This window comes from Erinaceus europaeus, chromosome 8 (assembly GCF_950295315.1).
Source record: "Erinaceus europaeus chromosome 8, mEriEur2.1, whole genome shotgun sequence".
Classification (NCBI taxonomy): Eukaryota; Metazoa; Chordata; class Mammalia; order Eulipotyphla; family Erinaceidae; genus Erinaceus; species Erinaceus europaeus.
In genome coordinates, this window is record NC_080169.1 from 120,877,225 (window position 1) to 120,902,601 (window position 25,377).

Below are 25,377 nucleotides of genomic sequence, written 5' to 3' on the forward strand. Positions count from 1 at the left end.
GAACAAAATCAACAGACCTTTAGCCAGACTCACAAAACAAAAAAGGGAGAAGACACAAAGAAATCGGATTGTAAATGAAAGAGAAGATATCACAACAGATACCACAGATATTCAACAAATCATGCAAGGCTTCTATGAACAACTATATGCCATCAAGCTAGAGAACCTGGGAGAAATGGGTGAGTTCCTAGATACCTAAAAACTTCCAAAATTAAATAAAGAGGAAGTAGATAAAATGAACAGGCCCATCACAGCTAATGAAATTTAAAAGGTTATCAAAAACCTTCCCAAAATAAAAGTATTGGACCAGGCTGTTTTACAAATGAATTATACAAAACCTTCAAGGAAGAGTTAATAACTCTACTTTTAAAAGTCTTCCAGAAGACTGAAGACACAGGAATACTCCCTTCCAGCTTCTATGAAGCCAACATCACTCTGATACCAAAAAGCAGACATGGAAACAACCAAAAAAGAAAACTACAGACCATTATCTCAGATGAACATAGATGCTAAAATACTGAACAAAATTCTAGCCAACCAGATACAGCAGTATATTAAAAAGATTGTTCATAATGACTAAGTGGGGTTTATCCCAGGGATGCAAGTTTGGTTTAATATACATAAATCAGTCAACGTGATCCACCACATCAACAAATACAAGACCAAAAACCACATCGTTATATCAATAGATGCAGAGAAAGCCTTTGACAAAATACAACATCCCTTTATGATCAAAACGCTACACAAAAATGGGAATAGATGGAAAATTTCTGAAAACAGTAGAGTCTATATATAGCAAACCTACAGCCAACATCATACTCAATGGTGAAAAACTGAAAGCCTTTTCCTTCAGATCAGGTACAAGACAGGAAAATATTGGCAGAACTCTTTTCCACATAAATTTTAAAGATGTCTTCAATGAAACAAATCTAATTACAAAGAAGACTAAGACAAGTATAAACCTATGGGACTACATCAAATTAAAAAGCTTCTGCACAGTAAAAGAAACCACTATCCAAACAAAGAGACCCCTCACAGAGTGGGAGGAAATCTTTTCATGCCATACATCAGACAAAAGTTTAATAACCAAAATATATAAAGAGTCTGCCAAACTCAACAACAAGTGTCAGGCTAGCGATGCAAGAGAGATGACCCAGGTACCGAGCTGGTGGTGGCGAGGCATTTCAAATCTTTACTCATCCGGACACCCCAGAGTTGGGCGGCAGCACAGTGCATTAAGTGCACATGGCGCAAAGTGCAAGGGCCAGCATAAGAATCCCAGTCTGAGTGCCCCCCTCTTTGAGGCTGGAAAACGGAAGTGGCAAGTCGAAAACGGAAGTGGCTTGACAACATGGTTAGGAAACATGGTTTAACGTACATGGTTAGGAAATGGCTGGAGAAAGGTAAAAGGGGCCTGGGAAAGGTAGGAACTTCCTTAGCAACTGTTGCGAGGGGTTTAACTGGTAGGATTAATAATACCCTGCAGGCAGGGAGGATCTTGATGGTAGGAAAAGAATATATCAAATGAGCAGAATAGGGAGGAGACCGTGAGTCATTTGTTAGACAAAGCAGAACATTGATATGTAGATAATAAGAGAGCAGAGCAGCCATTGTATCAAGGAATGCAGGGTGAAGCAGGGGAGCTGGCTTAATGTTTTAAGGAATGCTGAGCCCCTAGAGGCAGAAAAATGCAGGGTCTCTGAGACAGGGAGTAAGCTGACAGGGAGGCAAAAAACTGAGGTCTTTACCTCTCCCAAGCTCAACCTCTGCAAGAGAGAGTCTGACAGGGAGATTCATTTCCTCAGTTCACCATTTTTCAATGAGAAAAGCCTCACCACGCTCAACCTGGTTCTCACAGTATTCCCAACAAACAAGAAAACAAATAGCCCCATCCAAAAAATGGGGAGAGGACATGGACAGAATATTCACCACAGAAGAGATCCAAAAGGCCGAGAAACACATGAAAAAATGCTCCAAGTCTTTGATTGTCAGAGAAATGCAAATAAGGACAACAATGAGAAACCACTTCACTCCTGTGAGAATGTCATACATCAGAAAAGGTAGCAATGACAAATGCTGGAGAGGTTCTGAGGTGGAAGGAACCCTCCAGCACTGCTGGTGGGAATGTAAATTGGTCCAATATCTGCGGATAACATTCTGGAGAACTCTCAGAAGGCTAGAAATGGTCCTACCTTATGATCTTGCAATTCTTCTCCTGGGGATATACCTAAGGAACCCAACACATCTATCCAAAAAGATTTGTGTATACCTATGGTCATAGCAGCACAATTTGTGATAGCCAAAACCTGGAAGCAACCCAGGTATCCAACAACAGATTAGTGGCTAAGTAAGTTGTGGTATATATACACAGTGGAATACTACTCACCTATTAAAAATAGTTATTTCACCGTTTTCCGCCCATCCTGGATGGAGCTTGAAGAAATCATGGTAAGTGAAGTAAGTGAGAAACAGAAGGAAGAATATGGGATGATTTCACTATCAGGCAGAAGTTGAAAAACAAGTTCAGAAGAGGAAACACAAGTAGATCCTGAACTGGAATTAGTGTATTGCACCAAAGTAAAAGACGCTGGGGTGGGTTGGGGGACAAGTACAAGTCCTGAAAAGGATGACAGAGGACCTAGTGGGAGTTGTATTGTTATGTGGAAAACTGAGAAATATTGTGCATGTACAAACTATTGTATTTACTGTCAACTGTAAAGCATTAATTCCCCTATAAAGAAGTTTAAAAAAATACAGCAAATGTCTTGCCATGCTTGAGTTCCTGGGTTCAATCCCCAACACCACATGGGAGTACCATGGACATCACCACATGGGAATACCATGGACAGCACCACATTGGAGTAACAAGGACAGCACCACATGGGAATACCATGAACAGCACCATATGGAAATACCATGGACAGCACCACATGGGAATACCATGGACAGCACCAAATAAGTTCCTTGGCTGGTGAAGCAGTGCTTTGATGTCTCTCTCCTCTTCTCTGTCTCTCTAATATATATTATTATATTATGTACTAGAATATATATTTTAAATTTATAGTTTATTATAGATATTAGAGAGAATGAATATTGGGCCAGGTCAGGGCTGGGCTGCGGCATGCCTGGTTAAGTGCACGTAGTATGAAGTGCAAAGACCCACACAAGACTCCGGGTTCAAGCCCCCAGTTCCCCACCTGCAGGGGTGGACACTTCACAAGTGATGAAACAAGGCTGCAGGTGTCTCTCTTTCTCTCCCTCTCTATCTCCCACTATCCTCTCAATTTCTCTATTCTTTGCAGTAACAAGAAAGAAAGGAAAAAAATGGCCTCCAGGAGCAGCAGATTCATAGTGCCAGTGATAACCCTGGAGGCAAAAAGAAAGGAAATACTGGGCCAGGAGGTCACTTGTGCATACTCTGAACCCTCTGTTAATTCCCTGGTGCCACATAAAATAACAAAAAGAATCATTCATACATCAAGCATCATATGCCAGAGTCTCTCTGTACTGAGACCACCCCCCTTCTTTTTGTGTGTCTCGTGACCAGGGGCTTTAGTTTGGAGAAGACCTTAACTCCAAGCACAAGGTAGTTCCCATCTTCCAAAGACTTGAGGAAAGTACCTTTAGCTGAGTCTTCCCTAGAGAGGCATCTTTCCTTTGTCTCACGTGGAAAGATTCTAGGTCCAGGGAAGGTGTAGGAGAGAGTTCAGGGAGATAGATCTCTCTCTGCTTTGGTTCTAGGCTATGTCAAAACCTTTTTGAGAAGGAAGGAAGGAAGGAAGGAAGGAAGGAAGGAAGGAAGGAAGGAAGGAGGGAAGGAAGGAAAGAAAGAAGAAAGGAAGGAAGGAATTGGAAGCCCTTCCCATGGTTGTACCTAGATGACCACAGCATGGCCCCAAAGCTTGGTTCAGCTGGTAATGAAGTGAATGAGAGACTAACCTCCATGGTGAGAAGAAATTCAACCCTGTATTTGTTGAAGGGATAGCAGAAAAAAAGAACTCTCAGAAAAAGATAGACTCCGTGGAATATTATTCTATCATTATAAAGATTTCATTATTATTTTATTTTATTTTAATGATTTAATAATGGCCAACAAGATTGTGGGATAAGAGGGGTACATTTCCCACCACCAGAGTTCTGTATCCCATACCTCCCATTGGAAGCTTCTCTGATTTTTAGCCCTCTGGGAATATGGACCAACATCCTTTATAGGGTGCAGAAGGTAGAAGTTCTGGCTTCTGTAAGTGCTTCTTCACTGCACATGGATGTTGACAGGTGGATCCATACCCGCAGCCTGTTTCTATCTTTCCCTAGTGGCTCGGAGAGGTGGGGCTCCAGGACACATTGGTGAGATCCTCTGCCAAGGAAGGAAGGAAGGAAGGAAGGAAGGAAGGAAGGAAGGAAGGAAGGAAGGAAGGAAGGAAGCCCTTCACATGGTTGTACCCAGGTGACCACAGCATGGCCCCAGAACTTGGTGCAGTTAGTAATGAAGTCAGGTTGGCATCGTGTTAGCATCTGCAATTTGGTGGCTGAAAAGTATTCCGATATAAAGCAGAATAAACTGTTTAATAATCAGGAACCTAAAGGTAAGAATAGAGCAGATAAAGGTCTTCATGTTGGAAGAAGCTAGTAGGTCGATTTTAGGAATATTCCAAGGGGCCCATGACTTTACTGATTTTTGCCTGAGCCCCCAGCTAACATGCAGGTGGGCTAAAAGTAATATCTGGGAAGATGATGTCAGAGTTGAGAATAGTACTAGAAAGCTGGATCAGGGCAGATAGTAGCTCCCAAATATGGAGGAAGTATATAAATATCATTAACTACAAACCTTATCAACCTGACCTAGGGCCCGTGTCTACTCATATTTGGCACAGGAGCCTGTCTAACCTCTGTCAGTCTGAGCTCACAGTCCATGGTCACAGCTGGAACATTCTAGGCTGCACTCACCTCAGGACCAGTCTTCCTTGAGTAGGAGAGTATATTGACCCAGCCTCCCTGTGTAGAGTGGGGAAATTTCGACCATTGTTCTACATTGAGGGCCCGGTCCTGTAGAGGCCCACAAGAGGGTTTATGATGTTGTTCCTGATGGAGATGACCAGTGATAATGAAGAGAGGGATCTGTTAAGCATTGTTATTTTTTTTTTTGGATGAAATATTGGTTTGTTCTAATGTCAACATGCTAAGTGAACCAAGTCAGGGAGAGAAAGAATACCAGTGGATGATTTTACTTGTGTGGAATATAAATAACCAAAGAAAATAATCTTGTAACAATAATAAATAACAACAGCCAGGCTGACTCTTAGACTCTGTGAGAAGTAAGAGGAAAATAAGGAGAAGAGGGGACCTAAGTGGAGGGGTCTCTCTGAAGTGTCAGGGTACTGAAATTAGATGGTGGGTGAGTTGTATACACAGGTACATAGGTGTGAAGCTATAGTCCTGAATTTGAATGACTACATAAATCAATGTTGTGTCAGTTAAGACATAAAGAACCCAGCATGAAGGGTGATGGTGATCTCAAGGCTCATGAGGAGTCAGCACCCCAGCTCACTCAGCATTCAGTGTGTCCCCCTGTAGGGTCTTCAGATATGGAGCCAGACTCACTCACCCCAAACTCATGGCTATTGCAATGATTTCCCTGAGCAGAGGAACACACCATTGTGTCTTGGAGCCCCACCTCCCCAGAGCCCTACCCCACTAGGGAAAGATGGAAAAAGCCTGGGGGTGTGGATCCATCTGCCAACACCCATGTCCAGCAGAGAAGCAATTACAGAAGCTAGACCTCCTACCTTCTGCACCCCATAAAGATTTTTGGTCCATACTTCCAGAGGGATAAAGAATAGGGAAGCTTCCAATGGAGGGGATGGGACACGGAACTCTGGTGATGGGAACTGTGTGGAATTATACCCCTCATATCCTATGATCTTGTTAATGATTGTTAAATCACTAATCAAAGAACAAAAAAGATTAAAGACACAAGCTGTCCTGGAGGTGACTTTACTTCTATATAGAAGCAGGAGCAGGTGATGAAGCCCCAAGTTTGAGTCTTTTGATTTACGTGTTTTGCAGTACATTCAAAATCCCACATTTCAGAGGGGCTAATTCAAGCAGGAAGCAAGACAAACAGCAGGGACATGAGTAAGTAGCTTAGGCTAGCAGTAAATTGTAATTGAGTCTTAGACATTCTAGATCTTGCCAGGCTAGCATGGGGGTGCCTCTTCCTAGGCACGTACTCTCTGGGTTGGAGAGAACTCGACCAGAGCCAGCCTGGGCTGCTACTCACTCAGCAATGCAAGGGATATGACTCATGAACAGAGCTCATGGTGGCGAGGCAGTTCGATTCTTTGTTGATCAGGGAGCCCAGGCTTTTAAAGGTTGGACCCGGAAGTGGCAAGTCAGAAATGGAAATGGCTTGCCATGGTTTGGAAAGGGGTGAAGAAAGGCAAAAGGGGGCTGGGAAAGGTAACTTCCTTAGCTACTGTTGTGAGGGTTTTAACTAGTAGGATAAATAATTACACCCTGCAGGCAGGGAGGGTCTTGAGGGTAGAAAGAAGACAGATCAAAGGAATGGAATGGGTGGGGATCTTTCAGGCAAAACAATGATTATGTAGATAATAAGGGAGCAGGCCATAGTATCAGGAATGCAGGGTGCTTTGTGAGACTTGGAGTCTGATAAGACAGGGCAAACCTTTGGGGTTATTCCTGTCCCTCCTTGCTCAACCTCTCGGTAGAGAGAGAGACTGACAGGATAGACGCACTCCTCAGGTCAAGCCCTGCCAGGCTCTACCACACCCTCACAATTTCCTGACAAGATCTAATCCCGGCATCTAAAGGACAGTGGTTCTCAATAAGCTGCTGTTTTCTTTTTCCCATATCAGGGGCCAAGACTATTATCCTGGAGCTTTTGCTACACACACAAGAGCTTTTGCTCTTTGACCCCATCCATGTGTGAAGAATTTGCATCCAATTCATTGACTACAGAGTCCTCTAGGTAGTGAGTTACACATTAAGCCTGAAGTTGAGTAGCTGATCTGAATGTTGGGTCTCTGGGGGTTCAGTCAACATGTCATCCATGGAACGTGACTACACTGAGACAGTGTCCCTATTTTAGACACATATCACACACACACACACACACACACACACACACACACACACACACACACACCATGCATACACATCAATACAGCTTAGCTGTGAGGACTCATTCATGAAATGTTAAGTGAACACTCACTATATTCTAAGCCCACTTTACATGGGTTGTTAACTAGACCCAAGGGTTGAAAGGATAATATTATCCAGTAGAGATGAGGTAGAGTTGGAGGTGAGTAGTGTCCTGGGCTCCAGCTCCAGCTAACTGTCCATCAGGCCACCATTCAAGGTCCCATACGTTGGTGCTCTGTACAGCCCTGGGCTGGCTCCTGGAGGAAGAGGCAGAGGGCAGGACATGGCCTTGTCCCTGCAAAGTTCCCAACTGCCCAGCAAGAGGAAGAGACAGGCCAAGATCCTGGAAAAGACACACACACCCACTTGGTTTCCACATGTTTGTCTCCCCTTCTCACCTGCTTTTTTTTTTCTTTCAAGTGTGTCCTCCCTTAGAGGGAACAAAGAGATTCTGGAATCCTAGATGCTTGGATTGAGTCCTGCTCTTTGTGGTTCAGTTATGAGGTGACCTGAGTCTTAGAGGGACCCCAGATGGAGTAAAGACACTAAGGTGGAACAAAGGAGATGGTCTCTGTGCTTCAAACTCTCTGTTCTATAAAGTCGTAGGAAGGGAGAGGCAGAGCTGGGTGAGCACTAAGACGGATTCATCATTGCTTCCCACCTCTGTGTCTGTCGGCTTTGGCCTTGACTCTTGTGAGGAGTCAAAGCATCTTTCCCAGAGCCGGGCAGTGGCACACCTGGTAGAGCGTGCATGTTGTAGTGTGCAGGGATCCAGGTTCAAGCCCCCAAGGCCCCACCTACAGCGGAAAAGCTTCATGAGTGATAAAACAGGACTGCAGGTCTCTCTCTGTGTCTCTTTCTTTCTGTCTATATATCTCTATCTCCCCCACCCCTGTTGATTTCTCTCTGTCTCTATCCAAATAAACAAATAATAAATATTTTCTAAAAAAAACATCTTTCCCAATAGTATACTCTCAATTTAACATCCCTAAGCAAACTCCAAGTATCACTCCAATCAGGGATTAGGTATAAATACATGACCTATGTCCCCTAGGAAGGTCTGAGGCTAGCGCCCTCCCTGAGCTCGGGGAGGTGAGTTCCCAGAGAACAGGGCTCTGTGTGAATATAAGGGCAAGAATAAATACTTGGGATCTGGATCCCCTCTGCAGAGCCTCAGAGGTACTTCTGATGATACTGTTTCTTGTCTCTACCTCTCTGGACATGAGAGAGACAACTCAGGGCTCAGTTATTTCTTCTCTGTTTCTACTTCTCCGTTTCACTCCTGCCCCAGCCAAAAAAAAGAAAAAACAGATTGGTAAAATTCCTTTTATACCTGCCAGGCTGTGGCTTAGCCATTAGAACAAACTGAAATTGCAAAATAATAGTTGGTCAAGCACGAAAGTTGGAAGCTTCCCGTGTCAGACATGCTCCCCAACCTTTGTGGCGAGGCTTTTAATAACTTAATGGTCAATGTCGAACAAATTAGTGTCCCCTTAAGGGTGTGCTGGGGGCACATGGAGACACAGTCTTTAATTTTAATGATCCTCTCTTATAGCTTCTTAACTGCCAGGGAGATGACCGCTGGCTCAATGTACAGCAAAATAGGTCACTTGGATCCCCTGAGGAGTTACCTTGAAATGATGACTGTGTGCTGGGGGGGTGGGGTGGTAGTATAGCAGGGACACTGGGGTTCATCTGAGAGGAGGAAGCTGCCTGGTAATACAAGTGGAATTACAGAATGTGGCCTGTACTTGGGCTTTTCTCACTGAGCATCTTCCTGCCTTATCTGCTGTCATGTGTTTTCTACTTGCGGATTTTAAAAAAAAATTATTGGGGAGTCAGGCGATAGAGCAACAGGTTAAGTGCAGGTGGCATGAAACGCAAGGACCAGCGTAAGGATCCCTGTTCAAGCCCCCGGCTCCCCACCTGCAAGGGTGTCGCTTCATAGGCAGTGAAGCCAGGTCTGCAGGTGTCTCTCTTTCTCTCCCCTTTTCTGTCTTCCCCTCCTCTCTCCATTTCTCTCTGTCCTATCCAACAACAACAACATCAATAATAACTACAACAATAAAACAACAAGGGCAACTAAAAGGAATATTTTAAAAAATATATTGAAGATTTAATAATTATGAGTAAGATTGTAAGATCACAGGGGTACAATTCCACACAGTTCCCACCACCAGAGTTCCATATCCCCTCCATTGGAAGCTTCCCTATTCTTTATCTCTCTGGGAGTAAGGATCAAAGATCTTTATGGAAAGCAGAAAGTGGGAGTTCTGGCTTCTGTAATTGCTTCTCCACTGGACATGGGTGTTGGCAGGTTGATCCGTACCCCCCAGCCTGTTTCTGTCTTTCTCTAGTGGGGCAGGGCTCTGGGTGGGTGAGGTTCCAAGGCACATGGTGAGGTCGTCTGCCCAGGGAAGTCAGGATGGAATCATAGTAGCATCTGCAACTTGGTGGCTGAAAGGCAGTAAGATATAAAGCAGGACAATTTGTTTAATAAACAGGAACCCAGAGGTAGGAATAAAGCAGATGAAATAAGGGGTCTTTGGGTGGAAAGCAGCTAGGCAGTCTATTTTAGGTACGTTCCAAGGGGCCCATGACTTTAGTAATTTTTTAATTTTTATTTATTTTCCCTTTTGTTGCCCTTGTTTTTTATTGTTGTTGTAGTTATTGTTGTTATTGATGTTGTTGTTGTTGTTAGATAGGACAGAGAGAAATGGAGAGAGGAGGGGAAGACAGAGAGGGGGAGAGAAAGACAGACACCTGCAGACCTGCTTCACCGCTTGTGAAGCGACTCCCCTGCAGGTGGGGAGCCGGGGGCTCAAACCAGGATCCTTAGGCCGGTCCTTGCACTTCACACCAAGTGCACTTAGCCCACTGCACTACCGCCCGACTCCCGACTTTAGTAGTTTTTGTCTGAGCCCAGTAGCTAGCATGCAGGTGGACTAAAAATATTGTCTGGGAAGATGATGTCAGAGTTGGGAATAGGCCTAGAAAGCTGAATTAGTGTAGAGAGTAGCTCCCCAACTTGAAGAAATTATGCAAATATAGTCAGCTGTTTACCCCATCAATCGGACCCAGGACCCATGTCTAATCCTATTTACACAGGGGCCTGTGTGACCTCTGAGTCCCTGTCAGTCTGAGCTCGCAGTCCATGGCCATAGCCGGGAATATTCTAGGCTGCGCTCATGTCAGGACCCATCTTCCTCGAGTGAGGGGGCTGCTGTGTGTGCCCGTGAGGAAGCGGGCACCTTCCCGTCAAGGAAGCACCAGGGCCTGGTCTTTCCTGACCAGTGCTGTGCAGCCAGGGGCCTGGAATCCTGGCCAGCACACAGGTATTTGTGTCTAGGGTTCTGTCTGGGTCCATTCAAAGCCACAAGATTGTCACAATGCCATTGCTCCCAGGAAAGGGCTTGTCACATCATCCAAACACAGCCTCAGCCCAGCCTGGATGTTGCTCTGTGTTGAGAATCCATCTCCACTTTGATGAGCAGGAAAGGGGCAGGAAGTTGTGATTATTTGGGTTGTCTGGGAATGACCTTGAGTGAGTTTCTTGAAGGCTCCAGGACAAAGGGAGACTAAACACAGCAGAAGAAAGCGGGAGGAGCTCAGAGCTTGTGGAGGAGGTGTGGGCAGTCCTGCAGAGAGAACCAGGTGCCAGGCTGGAGCCGGCCAAGAGCTGGTGGACAAGCAGCAGAAGCTCTGGGCTGCCACAGGGAGGGATGGGCTCTGCCCTGGGACACTGAGTGAATGCAGTGAGTGGCAGAGAGAGAGAGACTATAAAATAGAGCAAGAGAGAGTGTGAGTGGACAAGAGAATGAGGGAAAACTAGAGTGAATGAGAGCGAGAGACGGAGCAAGGGAGAGACGCGGAGAGAGACAGAGGCAGAGAGAGCAAGAGAGAGGGAGATGGAGCAAGTGAGAGAGAGCGAGAGAGATAGAAATAGAGAGAGAGTGACAGAGCGAGAAAGAGAGAGAGATAGAGAGTGAGAAAGACAGAGAGTGAGAGAGACAGAGAGAGTGAGAGAGACAGAGAGAGTGAGTGAGAGAGACAGAGTGAGAGAGACAGAGAGAGTGAGAGACAGAGTGAGAGAGACAGGGTAAGAGAGACAGAGTGAGTGAGAGACAGAGAGAGTGAGAGAGACAGAGAGAGTGAGTGAGACAGAGTGAGTGAGTGAGACAGAGTGAGTGAGAGAGACAGAGTGAGAGAAAGCAAGAGAGACAGGGTGAGAGAGACAGAGAGAGTGAGAGACAGAGAGAGTGAGAGACAGAGAGAGTGAGAGAGACACAGAGAGTGAGAGAGACAGAGAGAGTGAGAGAGACAGAGAGTGAGAGAGACAGAGAGAGTGAGAGACAGAGAGAGTGAGAGACAGAGAGAGTGAGAGACAGAGAGAGTGAGAGACAGAGAGAGTGAGAGAGACAGAGAGTGAGAGAGACAGAGAGAGTGAGAGAGACAGAGAGAGTGAGAGAGACAGAGAGTGAGAGAGACAGAGAGAGTGAGAGACAGAGAGAGTGAGAGACAGAGAGAGTGAGAGACAGAGAGAGTGAGAGACAGAGAGAGTGAGAGACAGAGAGAGTGAGAGAGACAGAGAGTGAGAGAGACAGAGAGAGTGAGAGACAGAGAGAGTGAGAGAGACAGAGAGTGAGAGAGACAGAGAGAGTGAGAGACAGAGAGAGTGAGAGACAGAGAGAGTGAGAGACAGAGAGAGTGAGAGACAGAGAGAGTGAGAGAGACAGAGAGTGAGAGAGACAGAGAGAGTGAGAGAGACAGAGAGAGTGAGAGAGACAGAGAGTGAGAGAGACAGAGAGAGTGAGAGACAGAGAGAGTGAGAGACAGAGAGAGTGAGAGACAGAGAGAGTGAGAGAGACAGAGAGTGAGAGAGACAGAGAGAGTGAGAGACAGAGAGAGTGAGAGAGACAGAGAGTGAGAGAGACAGAGAGAGTGAGAGACAGAGAGAGTGAGAGAGACAGAGAGTGAGAGAGACAGAGAGAGTGAGAGACAGAGAGAGTGAGAGACAGAGAGAGTGAGAGACAGAGAGAGTGAGAGAGACAGAGAGTGAGAGAGACAGAGAGAGTGAGAGACAGAGAGAGTGAGAGAGACAGAGAGTGAGAGAGACAGAGAGAGTGAGAGACAGAGAGAGTGAGAGACAGAGAGAGTGAGAGACAGAGAGAGTGAGAGAGACAGAGAGTGAGAGAGACAGAGAGAGTGAGAGACAGAGAGTGAGAGAGACAGAGAGAGTGAGAGAGCGTGGATGAGAGAGACAGAGAGAGAAATCAAGAGAGACAGGGTGAGAGAGACAGAGTGAGAAAGAGAGAGTAAGAGAGACACAGAGAGAAAGAAAGCAAGAGAGACAGTGAGAGAGACTGAGAGAAAGCTAGAGAGATGGAGATAAAGACAGAAAGAGAGAGAGAGAGAGAGAGCACACCAGCCAGGACCATCCATGACCGCAGAGACTGGGCCTCCTTCTCTCCCAGCCCTCCAGGGCCCTGGCCAGCCAGCACAGAGGTTTCCAGCACCCAGAACGCCCCCGTGACTGGTTTCCAGCACCCAGAACGCCCCCGTGACTGGTTTCCAGCACCCAGAACGCCCCCGTGACTGGTTTCCAGCACCCAGAACGCCCCCGTGACTGGTTTCCAGCACCCAGAACGCCCCCGTGACTGGTTTCCAGCACCCAGAACGCCCCCGTGACTGGTTTCCAGCACCCAGAACGCCCCCGTGACTGGTTTCCAGCACCCAGAACGCCCCCGTGACTGGTTTCCAGCACCCAGAACGCCCCCGTGACTGGTTTCCAGCACCCAGAACGCCCCCGTGACTGGTTTCCAGCACCCAGAACGCCCCCGTGACTGGTTTCCAGCACCCAGAACGCCCCCGTGACTGGTTTCCAGCACCCAGAACGCCCCCGTGACTGGTTTCCAGCACCCAGAACGCCCCCGTGACTGGTTTCCAGCACCCAGAACGCCCCCGTGACTGGTTTCCAGCACCCAGAACGCCCCCGTGACTGGTTTCCAGCACCCAGAACGCCCCCGTGACTGGTTTCCAGCACCCAGAACGCCCCCGTGACTGGTTTCCAGCACCCAGAACGCCCCCGTGACTGGTTTCCAGCACCCAGAATGCCCCGTGACTGGTTTCCAGCACCCAGAATGCCCCCGTGACTGGCTTCCAGCACCCAGAACGCCCCTGTGACTCTGCAGTCCCTCAGTCCCTGCCCAGTAGGTCCCTGCTCACAGACGATTTTCCTGACTAGCCCAGCGTGATCAGGACCAACGTGAGTCACAGCTATTCTATTGCAGGAGTTCATGCTTTACAGTGCAGTCATTGATATATAAGGACAATTTCATTATGTGCCAGGACCCCACAGTTCTCTCCACCCCCCTCCCCTCTCCTTCCCTCTTTCCCTCTTTCCCCCAAGTCCTTGCTTTGACACCCTACACCATGTCCAGCCCATGCATCTCTGTCCCTATTCATTAAGTCCCGGTTAGACCTGACATTACTGCGGTATTTGTCCTCTTCTCGGCTTGTCTCACTCAACGGGCTTCCTTCACATTCCACCCAACATGAGGCAAAGCCAATGGCCTTGTCATTTTTAACAACTGAGTAATATTCCATGATCTATATATACCATTTGTTGTTGTTGTTGGTTTTTTCATTTTAGCCCCTCATCTGTCATTAGGCATCTGGGTTGCTTCCAGGTTTTGGCTATTAACAAATCGTGCTACTATGAACATAGATATGCACAGACTTCTTCTGATAGATGCCTTTGTTTCCTTTGGGTAGATCTTCAGGAGAGGAATTGCTGGGTCATAGGGCAGGTCTTTTTCTAATGTTCTGAGAAATCTTCAGAGTGTTTTCCACAAAGGTTCGACCAATGGACACTCCCACCAGCAGTGGGAAGTATCCCCTTCCCCCCCAAAAAAAAACCTCTCCAGTGCTTTCTGGTGTGACATTCTCACAGGTGTGAAATGGTATCTCACTGTTGTCTTTATTTGCATTTCCCTGATGACCAGTGACTTGAAGCAACTTTTCTTGTGCTGTTGGCCCTTGAGATCTCTTCCTTGGTGAAGTGTCTATCGTCCATGGACTCACCCCACTTTCTGATGATGATGATGATGATGATGATGATGATGTGTGTGTGTGTGTGTGTGTGTGTGTGTGTATGTACGCTGCTTGGCATTTTTTTAATGAATGATTTCATCATTTTTTTTTTTAACCAGAGCACTGCTCAGCTCTGGCTTATGGTGGTGCGGGGAATTAATAGAGGATTTGGAGCCTCAGGCATGAGAGTCTGTTTGCATAACCATTATGCTATCTACCCCACACACACCCCACCCATAAGTGATTTCAGTAAGGAACAGGCTGGGGAGCGTTCAGAAGAATGCAAAGCCTTCTCAGGAAGTTCTTGTGCTTCTGGGCAAAAAATCAATAAAACTGAATAGAGATAAGGGGGGCCGGGTAGTGGTGCACCTGGTTGAGTGCACACACTACAGTGTACAAGGACCTAGGTTCAAGACCCTGGTCCCCACCTGCAGGGGGAAAGCTTCACAAATGGTGAAGCAGGGCTGCAGGTGTGTCTCTGTCTCTCTCCCTATCCCTCCTTCCTCTCAGTTTCCAGCTGTCTCTATCTAATAAATAAATATAGTACAAAATTTTTTTAAAAAAAGAGATAAAGATAAATTTTAGCCATTACTTCAGTTACAAGCTATACACAGGTAGGCACGCAACACATATGTGTTCACGTGTGTCTTTGCAGACATGCGTGCATTTGCCTAAAGGAAGGGAAGAGTTCATTCAGATAACTGAGGAGTCAGTGAAATAACCCACTTGAATGTTGTGATGCTTTGTCTTGTGCATGACGCAGGTTCAAGCCTGGCTCCTACCACACTGAAGAAAGCTTTGCTGCTGCGAGCTCTTCCACCCTCTCCCTCTCATCCTCTCTGGCATCTAAAAATTAAAAAAAAAAAAAAAAAAGAAAGGAAGGAAGGAAGGAAAGAAAAGAAAGGAAGAAAGAGAGAAAGAAAGAAAGAAACCAGTAACCTATGGAGACTCACTATCAACTTTTGCCTTACTGTGAGTTCAGTGAGCAAAGGAAGGTGATTCCCACCCCACCCCCACATCTGAGAAATGACTTCTCTCTGTGTACGGACTTTAAAAGCCCCATCAATGAAGCTGTCATTCACGAAATTCTTTACACATTTAGACTGACCCCTATGCCATGTACCACAGACAAAGAGATCTGGAAGCCTCAACAGGGATTTGACGTTGCTCCAAGATTGTGCGGCATCACGGCGAATGGACGTGTATGTTTGGCGAATGGTTGTGTATGTTTGTTGACACAGGAAACGCTTCACAATACAACTGTGAGGAATAAAAAGTGCCTGACTGTGACACTGTGTAGTTGGGCTCCACTTGGAAGAGACGGGTGTGTTCCAGTGGCCTGGTCTCCAGCGGCTGGGCTCCAGACAATTTTTGGGAAAAAAAAAAAAAAGTGGGAGGGGCCAGGCGGTGATGCATTTGGTTAAACACACACACACACACTCACACACACACACGACAGTACACAAGGATGTAGGTTCAAGACCCTGGTCCCCACCTGCAGGGGGATAGCTTCACAGGTGCTATCCTGCCCTCTCAATTTCTCTCCATCCCTATCCATATATATATATATATATATATATATATATATATATATATATATATATATATATATCTCAAAGATCATATGCAAGAAAAAAATGACCAGATTTTCCCTGAAGATCTATTGCCTTTTCTATAGTGAACGTACACTGTTTGAATCCACCCTAAGTCCTCCTCTACTGCGACAGATTAAATTCCAAGGTGCATTTGGAGTAGGACCACCCTATGAAGACTTGCAAGGAACCAGAGACAGCAGCAGTTACCCTCTTTAGCCACCAGATGGCACCAAAGCACCTTGTTAACATTTAAGGGCAGAAACAGCCTGTCTTTCGGAAAAAACAACTTCATAAGATTAATAATATGTGGGAGTCAGGAGGTAGCACAGTCTTTAAGCGCAGGTGGCGCAAAGTGCAGGGACCGGCGGAAGGATCCCGGTTCCCCACCTGCAGGGGAGTCGCTTCACAGGCGGTGAAGCAGGTCTGCAGGTGTCTGTCTTTCTCTCCCCCTCTCTGTCTTCCTCTCCTCTCTCCATTTCTCTCCATTTCTCTCCGTCCTATCCAACAACAACGACATCAACAACAACAACAATAACCACAAGGGCAACAAAAGCTGGGGAGCGGGGAGGATGGCCTCCAGGAGCAGTGGATTCATGGTGCAGGCACTGAGCTCCAGCAATAACCCTGGAGGCAAAAAAAAAAAAAAAAAAAATAACAATATGTGTTTTCTGCCCCCCCCCCCCCAGCCTCCCTGTACCAGCTCTGTACACCCCTAGTCTCCAATTCCTGGGGCATGAAGCTTCGCAGATTTTAGCCAAGACAGCCATGAATCAAGAGGAAAGGGGGAGATAGAGAGGAGAAAGTGGGTTGTCATCAATTCTCACATAAGAACGAGCAAGCCATGGAAGTAGGTTAACAGTATACACACTGTCAGAAAAAAGGTTGAAGGATTCTGGTACGGCTTCTCCTCTCCCTGCATTTTTCTCATATGTAAATACACGTTTTAGGAGTGCAGCAAACAGCTCACCTATATCGAGCTTTGCGGTGGGTACAACCCAGTGTTGACCGCAGCCCCCACCGCATTGAAGAAGGGTTTGGCGCTTTGGAGTCTCCCCCTCCTCCTTCTCCTTCCCCTCCTTCTTCTAGACTTTCTTCTTCTTTTTCTTCTCCTCCTTCTTCTTATAGTTTTTCTACTTCTCCTCCTCATCCTCTTCTTCTTTTTTCTTCTATCCCCCCTCTTGTTGCCTCTGTCTCTCTATATATTTTTTTAAAAGTCCCAACAAACCCTGCCTCACAACCTATTGGTGGGCCATCCACCTAGACAACTTCAGTCAAATGCCCAGAGTGCAGGGCTGGATGGTGGCGCACCTGGTAGAGCGCGCATGGTTCCATGCACGAGGACCAGGGTTCAAGTCCCCAGTCCCCACCTTCACAGGTGGTGAAGCAGTGGTGCAGGGCTGTGTGTGTGTGTGTGTGTGTGTGTGTGTGTGTGTGTGTCTCCTCCACTTCCCTGTTTCCTATCCATTTCTCTCTATCTCTCCAATAAATAAACATAAACAAAAGCTAGAAGCCCAGGCTGGGTTTTCCTTTCACTCTGCCTGGCCCCTGGCTCGGTCTCTCTGCGCCCCTCATATGAGCGAGGCCACCGGGCATTTTGTCCATCCAACGCCCCTCACTGGCCTCGGTGCCCCAGCAGAAGGCTGGCTCTGGCCTTTGTCATCACAGCTGTCACACCGGCTGTGCTCCTGGGACGCCCTGTGCAGCCTGCAGGTGGGCTGAGGAGCCAGCAGAGGGCACTGCAGTCACGACCTTCTCTGTGATCTCACCCTCCTACTCCTTCTGTCCCTCTGTCCCTCTGTCTTTCTGTCCCTGTGCTGCCCAAGGAACAACCACTCCTGAGACCAGGGCGACTGTCTCCACCAGCTGCAGTGTTCCTGCCGGTGGCCAAGAGGAATCACTGTCATTTTGATGGCCGAGAACATTCTTCAGCAGTAGGATAAGAGCTCACCTGCGCTGAGTACCTGCTTGGTGGAGCATGCCACCCGGGCTCCAGCCCAGCCCCCACTGCACTGGCGGAAGCTCCTTTCACTCTCTCCCTGCATTTTTCTTCCTTTCTTTCTTTTTTAATTTTTTAAAATATATATATGTTTATATATAATAAAAGGGCATATATATATTATTAATAATCAACCCATATCCATCACCTTGGGAGAACCACTGCAGTTTCCAGTGGAGGGAACGGGGACACGGGACTCTGGCGGTGAGCATGGTGCAGAATTATACCCCTGTTATCTCATAACTGTGTAAATCCATATTCAATCATCTCTCAGGTAACACGTTTACAGGTGAGTCTTCACTTAGTGTTCAAGTTGGGTTTTTTTATATATTTTATTGATTAAAACAAATGTATCAAATTTATTTATTTGAACGAAAGAGGAAGAGAGGGAATGAGGAAGAGGGATGCTGCTCAGTCCTGGTTGACGGTGGTGCTGGGGATTGAACCTGGGACCTTGGAGCCTCAGGTATGAAAGGCTTTTACAGAACCGTGATGCTGTCTCCCCAGCCCTCAGATTGTTTTTCAGTAATCCCGTGGGGGGAGGACTCTGTGAAAGGTCATTGTCTCGGCACTGATGGGACTACGGACCCAGGAACCATCGTTGGTGGGGTGGTGACCCCGCCCGCCGGGCCGGGGAAGGTGGCCCCTGTGTGGACACCCATCTAAACATGCCTCCCTTTCTCTCCACAGCTGGATCACTACCCTCCTGTCAGCTACCACCTGCCCAGCTCCTCCGACACGCTCTTCAATTCTCCCAAGTCGCTCTTCCTGGGGAAAGTGATTGGTAAGACTGTGGGGTTAGGGACCCCGCACACAATATGCTGCTTCTGTCTCCCAGGTGGGTTGGGTGGGGTGCAAATGCAAATATTAGGGTGACCGGGTACTTTGCTCTGGCTGGCTTCCATCTTCTCCAGAGAAGAAGGAAGAAGAGGTGTATCCTCCTGATTGAGGCAGGAGGCCAGGGCTACTGGGTCATTCTGGGGTGTGGGTTGCTCTCAATTCTTTTTAATTTTTACTTATAAAAAGGAAACACTGGCAAAAACCATAGGATAAGAGGGGTACAACTCCACACAGTTCTCACCAGATCTCCGTATCTCCTCCCCTCATTCTTTATCCCTCTGGGAGTATGGACCCAGGGTCACTGTGGGTTGCAGAGGGTGGAAGGTCTGGCTTCTGTAATTGCTTCCCTGCTGAACATGGGTGTTGACAGGTGGATCCATACTCCCAGCCTGTCTCTCTCTTTCCCTAGTGGGGTAGGGCTCTGGGGAAGCAGGGCTCCAGGACACATTGGTGGGGTTGTCTGCCCAGGCATCATGGTAGCATCTGGAACCTGGTGGCTGAAAAAAGAGTTAACATATAGAGCCAAACACATAGTTGACTAATCATGAACCTAAAGGCTGGAATAGTTCATATGAAGAGTTGGGGGTCTCTGTTTTGTAGATAGTTAGTAGGCATATTTTAGTTCTATTCCAAAGGGCCTGTGACTACACTAGTTTTTGTTTGTTTGTTTGTTTGTTTTTCTTCTGAGCCTGAAATCTGATATGCAGGTGGACCCAAGTTATTGTCTGGGGAGATGATGTCATGGCTGGACCAGAAAAAAAAAAAGGACCAGAAAGCTGGACCAGGGAAGAGAGTAGCTCCCTAATATGGGAAAGGGGTATACATATTGTTGACTGTTAAACCTCATCGATTTGATGTGATCTGGGGCCCAGATTCAGCTTAAGAGTCTGTGTGACCTCTGCATCCCTGTAGATCTGAGCTCACATTCTGTGGAAATAAGTAGGAATGTTCCAAGCTGCCCCAATTTCAGGACCCATCTTCCTTATGTGGAAGATAGAGTATGTTGTCCAGCCTCCCTTTGGAGGATGGAACATTCTCTACCATTGTTGATCCATGTTGAGGGCAAGGTCCTATGGGGGCCCACAAAGGGTCTCTTGTGTTGTTCCTGATAGATGAGCAGTAACAATGTGTCACTCCCAGTTCTAGTTTGATCCTTTTGCTTTGGAAATTCCTTCTGGTCATGGTTGGGGGCATTCAAAGTCGCTGGTGGGGCTGCATACTTAGATACTTGGTGTGTGACAGAAGCTCGAGTGTAAAGAACATGGGAGGGGGCGTGCTGTGGTACACTCAGTTAAGCACACATATCACCAAACACAAGGATCCAGGTTCCAGCCCCCGGCTTCCTACCTGCAGGGGTGTCGCTTCACAAATGGTGAAGCAGGTCTGCAGGTGCCTCTCTTTTTCTCTCCCTCTCTCTCCCCCCCCCCTCAAATTCTCTCTGTCCTGTCAAATAAAAACAAAAAGGGTGGAGGGGAATGGCTGCTGGGATCAGCCGATTTGTAATACTGGCACCGACCGCCAGCAATAACCCTGGTAGAAAAAGAAAAAAAAAGAAGAAGAAGAACATCACCTCAGCTCTGCTCTGCTCTGCTCTGCTCTGCTCCTGGCTTCTTTACATGCCAACTGATTCACCGGTCACAATGCTTAACTACTTCTTCTTCTTCTTCTCCTTCTCCTCCTTCTCCTTCTCCTTCTCCTTCTCCTCCTCCTCCTTCACCTTCTCCTTCTTCTCTTCCTCCTCCACCTTCTCCTCCTCCTCCTCCTTCTCCTCCTCCTCCACCTTCTCCTTCTCCTTCTCCTCCTCCTCCTCCTTCTCCTCCTCCTTCACCTTCTCCTTCTCCTTCTCCTCCTCCTCCTCCTCCACCTTCTCCTTCTCCTCCTCCTCCTCCTCCTCCTTCACCTTCTCCTTCTCCTCCTCCTCCTCCTCCACCTTCTCCTCCTTCTCCTCCTCCTCCTCCTCCTCCTTCACCTTCTCCTTCTCCTTCTCTTCCTCCTCCACCTTCTCCTCCTCCTCCTCCTTCTCCTCCTCCTCCACCTTCTCCTTCTCCTTCTCCTCCTCCTCCTCCTCCTTCTCCTCCTCCTTCACCTTCTCCTTCTCCTCCTCCTCCTCTTCCACCTTCTCCTCCTTCTCCTCCTCCTCCTCCTCCACCTTCTCCTTCTCCTTCTCCTCCTCCTCCTCCTTCAACTTCTCCTTCTCCTCCTCCTCCTCCTCCTTCACCTTCTCCTTCTCCTTCTCCTCCTCCTCCTCCTTTACCTTCTCCTTCACCTTCTTCTTCTCCTCCTCCTCCTCCTCCTCCTTTACCTTCTCCTTCTCCTTCTCCTCCTCCTCCTTCTCCTTCACCTTCTCCTTCTCCTCCTCCTCCTCCTCCTCCTTTACCTTCTCCTTCTCCTCCACCTTCTCCTTCTCCTCCTCCTTCTCCTCCTCCTCCTCCTCCTTCTCCTCCTCCTCCACCTTCTCCTTCTCCTCCTCCTCCTCCTCCTCCTCCTCCTCCACCTTCTCCTCCTCCTCCTCCTCCTTCACCTTCTCCTTCTCCTTCTCCTCCTCCTCCTCCTCCTCCTCCACCTTCTCCTTCTCCTTCTCCTTCTCCTCCTCCTCCTCCTCCTCCACCTTCTCCTTCTCCTTCTCCTCCTCCTCCTCCTTCACCTTCTCCTTCTCCTCCTCCTCCTCCTCCTTCTCCTCCACCTTCTCCTTCTCCTCCTCCTCCTTTACCTTCTCCTTCTCCTCCTCCTCCTCCTCCTTTACCTTCTCCTTCTCCTTCTCCTCCTCCTCCTCCTCCTTCTCCTCCTCCTCCTTCACCTTCTCCTTCTCCTCCTCCTTCTCCTTCACCTTCTCCTTCTCCTCCTCCTCCTCCTCCTTCTCCTTCTCCTTCTCCTCCTCCTCCTCCTTTACCTTCTCCTCCTCCTCCTCCTCCTTCACCTTCTCCTCCTCCTCCTCCTTCTCCTTCTCCTCCTCCTCCTCCTTCACCTTCTCCTTCTCCTCCTCCTCTACCTTCTCCTTCTCCTTCTCCTCCTCCTTCACCTTCTCCTTCTCCTCCTCCTCCTCCTTCACCTTCTCCTTCTCCTTCTCCTCCTCCTTCACCTTCTCCTTCTCCTCCTCCTCCTCCTCCTTCTCCTTCTCCTCCTCCTCCTTTACCTTCTCCTTCTCCTCCTCCTCCTCCTTCTCCTCCTCCTCCTCCTTTACCTTCTCCTTCTCCTTCTCCTTCTCCTCCTCCTCCTCCTTCACCTTCTCCTTCTCCTCCTCCTCCTCCTCCTTCTCCTTCTCCTCCTCCTCCTTTACCTTCTCCTTCTCCTCCTCCTCCTCCTTCTCCTCCTCCTCCTCCTTTACCTTCTCCTTCTCCTTCTCCTTCTCCTCCTCCTCCTCCTTTACCTTCTCCTTCTCCTACTCCTCCTTCTCCTCCTCCTCCTCCTTCACCTTCTCCTTCTCCTCCTCCTCCTCCTTCACCTTCTCCTCCTCCTCCTCCTTTACCTTCTCCTTCTCCTCCTCCTCCTCCTCCTCCTCCACCTTCTCCTTCTCCTCCTCCTTCTCCTCCTCCTCCTCCTCCTTTACCTTCTCCTTCTCCTTCTCCTCCTCCTCCTCCTTTACCTTCTCCTTCTCCTTCTCCTCCTCCTCCTCCTTTACCTTCTCCTTCTCCTCCTCCTCCTTTACCTTCTCCTCCTCCTTCTCCTCCTCCTCCTCCTCCTCCTCCTCCACCTTCTCCTTCTCCTCCTCCTTCTCCTCCTCCTCCTCCTCCTTCTCCTCCTCCTCCACCTTCTCCTCCTCCTCCTCCTTCTCCTCCTCCTCCTCCTCCTCCTTTACCTTCTCCTTCTCCTTCTCCTCCTTCTTCTCCTCCTCCTCCTCCTCCTCCTTCTCCTCCTCCTTCTCCTTCTCCTCCTCCTCCACCTTCTTCTTTTAATGCCTTATTCGTGACTTAGTGAACGGCTTACACGCGAGTGCGGCATCTACAGAGGGCTGTAGTCCCACACCACACCCACCGCCAAGGTTCTGTGTCCTGCTGCCCAGATCAGCTTCCTCCTGGTTCTCTCAAACTCTTACAATTCGCTCACTCCTTCTCCTCCTTTTCTTTTCTTTTCTTTTCTTTTAAATTCTTGGCAAGTTTGAGTATTTCCGTTATCTATACTCCAGAAGCAACAAGACCATCTGGTATTTGTCTCTCACCTCCTTTCTTACTTCACTAAACAGCCACCTGCATTTTGTCCCCAGTGATACCACATTGCCTTTTTAACTGCAGAGTAATATTCCATCCAATATTTTCCCCCCATAATTACTTTATCCAGTTATCTGCTGATGGCTATGTAGACTTCTTCCAGCCCTTGGCTATTATAAATAACACAGCTGTCAACATAGGGGGTGCATGTGTCCCTGTGAATTCCTGTTTTTATGTCCTTTGAATAGATGCCTAAGAGAGGCCTTGCTGGACCATAAAGTATTTCCATCTTATTTGTTGAAGGACTTACCAGGCTGTTTCCCAGAAGGGCTGCACCACTTTGCACCCCCTGAGCAGAGTAACAGAGCCCCCTTTCTCTCACTATCAATCAAGCAAAGCTTCACAAAGCAGGACTTTGAAGAGACCTCACTAGGCCCATGGTTATAATTCACTAGTTGAGTGATGCCACACCTTATGCATAAGGTTCCAACAACAGATTGAATATTCCCACAAGTAAAATCCTCATGTCAAGGAAGAGAAGCATAATTAGAAGCCTGGAACTTAGTCAAATTATAGTGTTTTGTTGTTGTTGTTGTTTGTTTGTTTGTTTGTTTTAAAGGTATTTTTATTGGGTGAGATGAATAGTTTACAGTAAATACAGTAAATAGTTTACAGTAAATAGTTTACAGTAAATAGTTTACAGTAAATGAATAGTTTACAGTAAATGAATAGTTTACAGTAAATAGTTTACAGTAAATGAATAGTTTACAGTAAATAGTTTACAGTAAAGGTATTTTTATTGGGTGAGATGAATAGTTTACAGATGAATAGTTTACAGTAAATAGTTTACAGTAAATTTAAATAAATAGTTTACAGTAAATAATTTACATTTGTAAATGTATTGACATGTATAAAATCTTCAGTTTTCTACAAAACACTGGCCCTAACCACTACATTTCACCAGACACAAAAGTCAACCCCAAACGGATCCAGGACTTGGGTATTCAACCAGAAACTATCAAATACTTAGAGGAAATGTTGTCAGCTCTCTTTTTCCATCTAAATTTTAGAGACATCTTCAAATGGTACAAATACAATTGCAAAGAAGACAAAAGCAAAACAAACAAATGGGACTACATCAAATTGAAAAGCTTCTGCCCAGGAAAAGGAATCATCACCCAAACAAAGAGACTCCTTATGGACTGGGAGAAAAATCTTTACATGCCATACATCAGACAAGAGGCTAATAACCAAAATATATAAATATAATATATAAAGAGCTCACCAGGGGCCAGGCGGTGGTGCACCTGATTAAGTGCTCACACAATATAGTGTGCAAGGACCCAGATTCAAGCCCCTGGTCCCCACCTGCAAGGGGAAAGCTTCCCAAGTGGTGACGTGGTAGGTGTCTTTCTGTCTCTCTCCTTCTCTATCTCCCCTTCTCCTCTCAATTTCTCTCTGTCTCCATTCAATAATAAATGTTAAAAACAAATAGATAAAGAGCTCACTAAATTCAGCAACATAAAAATACAAATGACCCCAACTAAATCATGATTATTTCTTCCTGCCGTGTCCTTCTGTGCTAGGGATAAAGACACACATCAGATGCTTATTAAGTTTACCAGTGACACAGAGCTGAGAGGGACAGTTTCATAAACCAGATGACAGAAACGACTTCCAAAGCATCCTGACAAGGCTGGAAGGATAAGGTCAAAACAATGAGGTGAACCGTAACAGAAATGAATTAAATTTCTACAGCTAGAAAAAGAGAAAGATTCTGGGGTTGGCTTTCTGGGGCTTTGGATAGGAGTTAGTGTCTATGTGTTGATGGATTTTTTTAAAAAAGTAAATAAATATAACACTGAGCTTCATTTCTGAGAGCATCTTGTCTGAGGCTAGGCTGATCAGGGCTCTGCTAGGGTGCCATGACCTTCCCAGCCTGGTACCTTGTCTTCAAGTAGATATTAATCCTCTGCAGACACCAGCAGACAGTCAGCATCAAAGACAAGTCCAAATATGCAGGTGTTCACCCAGAAAAAAGACATGATCTAGGAGATATGAAAATTTCAGTTTTCAAGGGTCCTTGGAGGTGGTGCGCCTGATTAAGTGCATACAAGGACCCACACAAGAATCCAGGTTCAAGTACCTGGCTCTCCACCTGCAGAGGGAATGCTTCACAAGCAGTGAAGCAGGTCTGCAGGTCTCTCTCTCTCTCTCTCTCTCTCTCCCTCTCTCTCTCTCCCTCTCTCTCCTTCTCTCTGTTCTATCCAATAAAATGGAAAACATAGCCGCCAGGAGCAGTAGATTTATAGAGTTGGCACTGAGCCCCAGCAATAACCCTGGAGAGAGGGAGGGAGGGGAGGAGAGAGAGAGAGAGTTGGAGACCTGCAGCCCTGCTTCACCACTTGTAAAGCTTCCCCCACAGGTGGGGACCAGGGACTTGAACCTGGGTCTTTGTGCACTGTCGTGTGTGCATTTAACCAAGGGCGCCACTGCCTGGCCCTGACTTAATTCATTTTTAACAGCTGAGTATTTTTCCAAGTCCATG

The 25,377-nt window shown here is 47.1% G+C and overlaps 1 protein-coding gene across 1 annotated transcript in view; it reads left to right on the forward strand.

Annotated features, from left to right (window-relative positions):
- The window catches only part of CNTNAP2 (contactin associated protein 2), a 2,382,269-nt gene extending 2,363,476 nt beyond the window's left edge, over positions 1-18,793 (forward strand). The window contains exons 21-22 of the mRNA XM_060195676.1: positions 18,535-18,628; positions 18,759-18,793. Coding sequence (XP_060051659.1) covers positions 18,535-18,628; positions 18,759-18,793 — 129 coding nt within the window. The remainder of the gene's footprint in view (positions 1-18,534; positions 18,629-18,758) is intronic.
- Positions 18,794-25,377: the final 6,584 nt, after the last annotated feature.